Below are 8,776 nucleotides of genomic sequence, written 5' to 3' on the forward strand. Positions count from 1 at the left end.
GAGTACTGAACATAGCTTGGAGGCCAAACACCAAGGTAGACTGGTCCTTGTTCTGGCCAAGCAGGTCTTACATTTTTGCTCTGTACCTGTTGGTTGCATATTGATTACCGAAAACACTGGTGACTGTAAATGAGTGACCCACACCTTGTATGAAATTAAGCCACCAGTTCAACTACAATAAAAGTTAAAAAAAATAAATAAATTGAAAATACTTCTATTTTGCTCCACTTCCTTGGCAAAGGAGTAGATTTAAACTTTTTCTCTTCTGAAGCCAGAAATTTATAATAGAGGGGTTTTTCTCATGTGACAAAGGGCACTTTTGAACTTACATAAAAGTGTCTGGGGTTCACAAGCCTCTTAAAGAACAGGGAAGAAAAATGGCAGAAAGGTGGAATGAGTGAATTCCGGACAATCATCTATTTAGGTAAACATAAAGAAGTAGTAGTTCCTGTCCTTTATTCATTTTGTCCTGTTCTCAAGAAACAGGTATTTTAAGCCATCTGCAAATTTTCCTTTTGAGGAATGCACTTAACAGGAGGTCAGCCCTATGTCTGTTTATATGGCCTGATAAGAGAAATAAAAATCAAAAGCATAACTAGTCAAACAGTCAGGCTTCAATCACCTCTAGGTCACAGCTACATCCATCATTATCAGAAATGGCATTGTGGAAGTGTCAAATCCTACATTTATTTCATATGATGCAACCTTTAAAGAATAACTAAGGAAGATGATTCCATTTTACAGAGCTTCGATGTGTAACTGTGATAAATAATCTTCGCTACATGGTTACAACATATTTTACTTCAAATTATCCAAGTGCATCCCTTGTCACCTGTGAAGGAAAGAGATTTGGTGCTGGTACACATCCTCATCCTGAAATGAAGCAATGTAAATGGATACAGAAGACACCTATGGTAGTCTGTACCAAGAGAATACATTCAAGGAGTTCACAGAAGTGGCAGTAGAATTGTGTCAGGTTACAACAATTAAAATAAGTTGTTTTACGTTCTTACCAGATTTGCCACTACTTGCTTTTGAGCATGTAAGTGAATGAGTATTGTGCTGGATACTCAGATCTGTTACTGAAAGACTTTGCTGGACTTTGTACAATGAGCATATCTACCCAGGATTCTCAGAAAGACATCAAAGTAGTCAACGGCAAACAGCTCTCCAGAGGTGAACAGAGTGCTATTACACCTTCAGTAAACCCAGCTGAGGGGGCATGAAAGACACTCAGAATCACGTACAGTATTTAAAATCTACATGAACATCTATTTTATAGAAGAAGCAGTGAGATGGGGTGGAAGTCTTCAAGAAAGTATAATTGAACAGTTAAACAATTAAATACCGAATAACTATTGATCACTTTTGTACAAAGTTTATTAAGATGTTCAGAAGAATGAATTTGAAAAATCATGTAGCAAACAGTAATTTTAATTCAGATCACAAGGCAACTTAAAACACCTAGAGCATTTATATAGCTGACAAATAAAAATACAGCTATAAAACCATCCCTGAGCAATATTGCATTTTAAATATTATAATAAAGTTACTCAGATGTACCTGTGTATGCAGACATAAAATTGTTAAAACCTTTTAAAAGATGAAGACTTGAAGATAAGCAACTTGCACTTTAAAGATGTGACGCGTGACAGGTTTTGGCAAACTTAAATATTACATTTAAACAAATCAATGCTAACTTACCCTACAAACTGCTTCAAATAGTGCTGAATGCACTTTATTTTGGTTTGTCTGATCCTCTGTATTACATACTATTGGGTCACAACTTTTTTTCGTTAATGGAACAGTAACAGCCAAAGACAATGTGTATCCCTTTCATTACTAAACATTCCATGTGTTTAGCAATGGTGTGAATTTGGGAGTCAGAATGAAGAATGCAGTATCTTTTGACAGTCCAGACTTTAAGCAACACTCACAAGGAGTAGATTTTAACAGGTTTCAATACACAATTTCTACATTCTCGTATTTTCCAGAAGGCATGGGTGGTAAAGTATTTACACAAGGATCTACATAAAGTGTTCTAGAAACTAGATCGTGCCCAGGTCTTCAGATAATTAAGTATCTCAGTCAACATGAACAGACACCTAATAAAAATAAAATGCTATTTTATTTTCCCAACTGAGTATAACTAGTAGCTTTTAAGTTAATATCAGCATCTTCATTGCTGAGGAAGGAAAATGGCAACTTCATTAACAAGCTCTGGTATTAGAGCAAACTTTGCACTGCTAAGAATGAAAAGTGAATTTACAGAAGAAAAAACAACCTGAATACTGAAAAACATTTCATACATCAAAATAATTTAATGTGTGCTCCAAATTTCTTGTGTAGTGTTAATATTGTTCATTGTATTGCTGGTTATTCACAGCTTGATTATCTACCTTTGGCTGTGGACAAACTGTATGAGCACAAGTAGAATTTATTTGTTTAATTGATGGCACTGCCAAATGTCAACCAGCTTTCCCTTACCCCTATCCATACTTTTTTTTTTAAAATACTAGCAGATCTGAACTCAAGACATTAGATAGTAAAGTATTTCCTACATGGTAACATATATAACAGTAGAAATTTAACAGATCAAGAAATGTCTCCTGTAAGTAAGTTTACAAGTACAAACACAGGTTCCAGATAACAGTACTTTACCTGTCAATTTAAATGGAAAGAATATAGTATTAAAACCCCACAACACTTGATTTAAGTATCACTTAAACCAAATCAAACAACATGATTTGAGCAGGAAGTTTAATTAGGTGACCTCTGAGGCCCCCAGAGATAATATTTACAGGTCCCTTTCAACACTAACTATTCTATGGTGCTATTACTTACTACTCATGTGTTTAATATTCAAATATAAATAGAAGCTTTACAAAGCTTTACAAAATGAAAGGCCTCATGTTACTAAGAGATGTAAAACCTATCTATCTTCCAATTAATCCAACTAATCAGTTGCTTTTTCCTATGGTTATGTCCATTGATTTATACATCAAGTAGATTAAGAATTACTGTATTAGAGCAAAGAGCCAGTATTAGAAACAACAGAAGTACTGGAATGTAACAAAAGTGACATACACTTTGCAGGATTACAGTTACTTGAGTCCTTCACATGAAGCTGAAAGAAAAAAAAAACAAAAACAAAAACCAAATTTAACAAAAATGTTTGAAGGTTCTATACACTGCACAAGCTGTATCATATACTAAATGAATTAATGATTTTGGAACAGCAAGTGATAACTTGTCCCTAATTATTAGACAAATAATTATTTCACCTAATACAGAATTTTCCCACATAACTCAAGTGTTCAGAAAGAACACAGCTAATGACAACATGGATATGTTTTTATCACCAAGTGTGACCCATGTACCCAAAGTAAAGAGGTTCTGAATTAAGTATTGTATTTTCCAGAAGTCAGAGTTTTGTGAGAATAGAAGTTAGTTAATTATCTCCTTAAAAAACAGGTTTCTTGATCTCTCAAAAATAGAGAGGAAAATGTAACAGTGGTTCAGTTTGTTATTAAAAAGAATAAATAAGTTTCACCATTTCAGCCATTAAACATTTTTTGCCTACAACTGTGTCAGTACAAGAGGCTACACTCTTAAGTCCAGCAATCCAGCGCAGTCATTTTTTTGCTGCACTTCTAAAAATGCTGAGGGATCTCCTCACCAGGAAGGATTTGTGATGGCAAGCAAAGCCAAACAGACTTCCTCCTCATTCCCTTGAGAAGTACAACAAACAAGATCTGCTGAAGGAGTAGCTTTCCTGGATGATATGAGACACCTGTGATACAGGGGACATCCTTTACCCTATTTACTGAGCTGTATTTGATGTATTCCTTAGCTTTTTACATTTCACTGGATTAATTTCATAAGTATATCCTAACCAAAGATGTGGCAGTTATTGAGAATGCATTTTTCAAGTCAACAAAACAGATGGGCTGGTCTTTGAAGAGTTCCTTTTAGAAAGAACAAAGAACTTCTCATATCTGGCAATTTTCCAAACAACAGGTTGATCTGGGCTGTGCATCACAGAAAATGGGAACAGCAGACTTGCAAAGATATGACAAAGATTTTCAATTAAAAAAAAAATAGAGAAGGGCTTTGCACATGGATGTTGATATCTTCTCCCCTTCACTATGAGGTCAAGCAGCTTTACTAAGTTCTCCTAGTCTAGGTGAAACCTGCAGGGTTTTGACCTGTACATCTCCAAACTATCAATTCTCAGTAATGTTTCTTTTCAACATCTAGAATGGAATTTTAGAGAAGTGGAAAGGATATTCTTCCCCTTTGGATAACTGCAAATTCTCTGGTTTACTCTATATGCCACAAAATATCACAATTCTAAGAATGTACCAAAAACATAGAAAAGGAATCCCTAAATGCCCTCCCAATCCTTAGATATCTAACAAAGCTTTTCCCACAACAAGATAAATACATTTATGTGCTTAAAAATTTAATTATTTACCTGAAGGGCTTATCCCAGGAGTGACACAAGCATCACAACACCCATAAACTGAATGAAGAGCAACACAGGTGTAAAAAATGACCAGACAGGCCACAAGGCAACATTGAAACTGCAAATAAAAGCAGAAAGTATTTGGTAAGTTCAGTTCTCATATTACAGAAACACCAGGCATACAAAGGAAACATGTCAAAAGAAATAAGATTTAAATTACTTAACCTGGAAATATACTTCTTCATTTCTGAAAACAGAACACATCAAGGGTAAAGGGTAAAAATACATTTTACTTTCATAAAATCTGTATCTGAAGCCCTGAAAATGACCTACTCTTTGATTTTTCCATGGACATACAAGGCAGCTGAGAGAAGCCTTCATCTGAACTTTCATCCAGATTTCAGTTAACTGAAGAGACAGAGAGGAAAACCCTTATTTTACAACTGACTTACAAGAATAACAGATTTGACTAATTATAAAACATAGGGAACCTTTATTTTCTTTAATCTTCCTTTTTTTCACCATTGCAACAAATACCAACTGATAATCTGGTACAATAGCTAAACAAGAGGGAAGAAATTTTCATATAGAAAGCAAATAAATATACTGGCACAATGTATGTAATTTTCTTCATCCACATTTGCTCAGCTCCAACTTATATAACCTCATAAGTAAAGCAACTCTCACTAAAAGTACCGTTCTCAGATAAAATATAAACCCTTAAAGCTCATATGGCAATAGTCAGAAGTCTAACATTTTGTGTATGTTTGCTACTTAGTTTGTTTGATAACGAAGAACTCTGACAGAAACTGATTGAGCTGAATTTTTTCTCAGATAGAGAGACTGCATCTTTGTCTTAATTTGTAAACTGCACAAGCAGTTGCCATAGGTGAGAAATTTACACTAACAAAGATAACAACTTCAGTTTCCCCCTAAATTTTCAAGACAGAACAGATCCAGTACATCTCCAAGTATGCCATACAGTTTCAACTGTTCCAACTCTTGCTTTGTGGATGAAAGTGCAAGAAATTATGCTATATAGGACTGGTATTGTCACCAATACACATAGCAGAATTACAGAAATTATACCTTTTATCAAATGAGACTGTTAACACACAGACTTGCACAGGTTTAGCAGAACTTTGCACAGTGTTTGAACTCACCAAATTGCTGCTGCTATAAAGGTAGCTGTTGTGATAGGAATCAGTGCAGGGTACTGTTCATCATAGTCCTGAATTCCACAGTACCACTCAAGATACAGTATGCAGTAAAAGGCAACAGATAAACACACAGACAATAAACAAGTGCCACAGGAAAGCCACCAGCTGCGGGAAGAAAAGCACATTAAACCATGTTTAGCACATTGCAGTTTGCACAGTAATCTGCAGTCTACAAACAGAACAGGCAATATCTGTTAAATACACAGGTTGTGGCCTAGAGTTCCAGTAGGTTTTACCTTAAATTAATTTTACAAAACACTTTTTGCCCTTCAAAGCTGTCTAATATAAACCACTGAGTTTAATTTTGCAATGAAACATTCCTTTCATATATTGTGCCCTAAAACATGTTGGAAATTCAATCTGATGGATCTTGTCAGGAATCTACTATACTACCACACCAAAAACACTTTGTCACTAATAAAATAAAATAGGCTCCACTACAACTGTGTGCTTTTCACTATAAATTAGTCTGGTGATCTTTGTGCAACAGAAATGCTGCAGAATGCTTTAATACGGTTTCAGTTTGTGAACTCCTAAATTTAACAGACAAGAAGCATGGAGATTTTTCTTTGTAACTGCTGAAGAAAACCATGGAGAAATCCAGAATTTTAAACTCAGAATCATAAAAACACAGGGTATGTAATTATTTAAGGAGACACACTTTTGAGCCTCTTTGAGGATACTCTTCAAGATTAGTTCAGATAAGGCAACTTGAGAGAAAGATGCACTTTAATAAATTTTTATCTAAACTTGTATTAACAAATAAAAATTTTGAAAAATTAATTATTACCTTAACTTGGTTACTAAATTACAAAGGGTAATCAAGGATTTTTCTATTCAGGTAGCATTTGCTCTGGAATGGTACAACAAACATAATATTCTACTTTGAAATCTTGTTACTACCAACTGAGGATTCTGCACTAAGAGAATTGTTGCCATGGCCTACCTAGACAAGCAGTGCAGAAAGACAGGGTCCCGACCCCAAATTTTGATTACACCTTGGAGTCACTGGTTTTGCTTTCACAGTCAGGTGTATGAAGGGTGTACCTAGCCTGGGAGAGCAGCTCCTGAGAACCTCAGAGCACAGAGCAAGGCCCTACGCAGCTTCCATGTACTGATATAACAATCACAATAGCAATGCTGTTTTAAAAGCACTTCCAGCTGAAGCTATCTAAAAACATTTACTACACATCAATCTCATCGAAAGTAATTTAATAGAAAAGAAATAGATTAGAAATAAAGATTACTTCATTGAAATTATTTCACTAATCTTTTGCTGACCGACTCAAAATCATCTATAGATCTTCCAGAGAAATTAACTTCTGTTTGACCTTTAAGGAAAAATTTCAGGGGATTCATTGTAAAAATAAAACCAAAATCTAAATACTTCCAACAAAACAGGCAGCTATTTCTCGGACTTAAATGAAAACTTGAAGGTACAGTATTAAAACGTCTGGTATTAGAGCAAACTTTGCACATACAAAGATGGCTCAGTAAAGTTTATAGAGAAAAAAAAAATTGTAGCAAATTTTAAGCATTCTATTTACTTTAAAATTAGTTCAATAATATCACCTTAGGTGGTCATCTGATCCAACCTCCCTGCTCAAGCAAGCTTAGCTACTGCCAGTTGCCCAGAATCATGTCCAGATGGCTTTTGAGTATCTCCAAGGATGGAGACTCCACAACCTACATAAGGCAACCTGTTCTGAGCTCAGTCATCCTCACAGTAAAAAAGTGTTTCCTGATATTCAGAAGGAACCTCCACCATTTCAGTTTGTGCCCACTGCCTCTGGTCCTGTCCTGGACACCACTGAAAAGAGCTTAGCTCTGTCTTCTTGCACCCTCCCTTCAGGTATTTACATGCATTGACAAGATGCCTCTGAGCCTTCTCTTCTCCAAGCTGAACAATCCCAGGTTTCTCTATTCCTACTGCAGATCTTGTTCATCCATGATTTAAAATACAGTGACCAGATGTAACAAACTGAGTATGACTAAAACACACCTTTTTGTAAGAAAAGATACCTTACCTATCTGCTTGCATAGTTTCTTTAATATTTTTTAAAAAATCAAAGTAGTATGTCACAGCTATTGATGCCAAAATCCAGAATGCAGAATGAATATTCAGTCTGTTAAGAGGCCTCATCGTCTTCTCTACAGCTGTAGACTCTTCTGTAAAGGAGAACATAATTATAGCACTAAAGCCAGTCATTAAATGGAGGATGATTATAGTTATGTAAAGCATGATGCTTTATCTTTTTAATTCATTTATCTTGGGAGGTTATTCTACACATCACAATACACTTTGTACTACAAATATTCTAAAAAGCTTTGAACATTTACTGAAATGAAACAGACTAAGCAAGGTACCCTTTGATAAAAGAATAAAGCAGTAACAATCAGCACAATATCTGTGTCTTTTTAGGAAACAGCTGACTACCTTTATAAGCGTTAACTAATTTAAACCCTCTGGTGTTATTAAAGCATTTTTATTAATCTAGCATATAGCATTTCAGGTTATTATTGCCAATTACTATTTGTACCCTTCTTTATGAATTTTAGTACTTGCAAAAAAATGCAGGCATAAATAATTTTCTTTTTCTCAGCTGCAGATAATCCACAAATTTTCAACTGCAGTTTCAGGAACTAATTTGGCTTACACTGCACACTTTCAGCAGGTAAACTACAACTATCACTGTGCAGGAAACCTTCTCTTTTTCCCCTCATTGCCATGTACTGTTTTAGAGAGAGTGAGACATCACAGCGAGCAGATGAGAAAGCCTTTTTTTTTTGTCCATGACAGTAACCATGTAACACAGAATTTATACACACTGTCCAAAAAGATGTCAGAGGTGGTTTTGATGTCTCACACTCGAGTTTTATCACTAGGAGTTCCTGGCAGCTTTATTTTTCATTTCCTAGATTCCTGCTCATCCTACTGGAGCTTGGGCCTGGAGCATTCGAGCAGTTCGCGGCTCCAAGCCCCTGGCGTCTCCCACACCCAGCTCGCAGGCAGGAGCGGACACCTGAGGGCAGAGGGGGCCGCGCTCCGCGCCGCTCTGCCCGAAGTGGCCCCGCTGCCGTCCCAGCG

At 35.9% G+C, this 8,776-nt stretch overlaps 1 protein-coding gene across 3 annotated transcripts; it reads right to left on the reverse strand.

Annotated features, from left to right (window-relative positions):
* Positions 1-684: 684 nt before the first annotated feature.
* On the reverse strand, positions 685-8,719 carry TMEM128 (transmembrane protein 128). Of its 3 annotated transcripts, none has more exons than XM_015625560.3 (5): positions 7,716-8,719; positions 5,632-5,793; positions 4,478-4,586; positions 3,088-3,127; positions 685-832 (listed from the first exon to the last, which is right to left on the reverse strand). In XM_015625560.3, the coding sequence occupies exons 1-3, from the start codon at positions 7,928-7,930 to the stop codon at positions 4,487-4,489; spliced, it is 477 nt and encodes a 158-aa protein (XP_015481046.1). In that variant the 5' UTR covers positions 7,931-8,719; the 3' UTR covers positions 685-832; positions 3,088-3,127; positions 4,478-4,486. The 3 variants fall into 3 exon arrangements, with proteins under 3 accessions (XP_015481046.1, XP_015481045.1, XP_015481044.1); XM_015625559.3 differs by lacking the exon at positions 685-832 and adding an exon at positions 1,363-2,661; XM_015625558.3 differs by lacking the exon at positions 685-832 and having other exon boundaries at positions 1,363-3,127; positions 7,716-8,716.
* Positions 8,720-8,776: the final 57 nt, after the last annotated feature.

The sequence above is a fragment of the Parus major genome, chromosome 4 (assembly GCF_001522545.3).
Source record: "Parus major isolate Abel chromosome 4, Parus_major1.1, whole genome shotgun sequence".
NCBI classification, from domain to species: Eukaryota; Metazoa; Chordata; class Aves; order Passeriformes; family Paridae; genus Parus; species Parus major.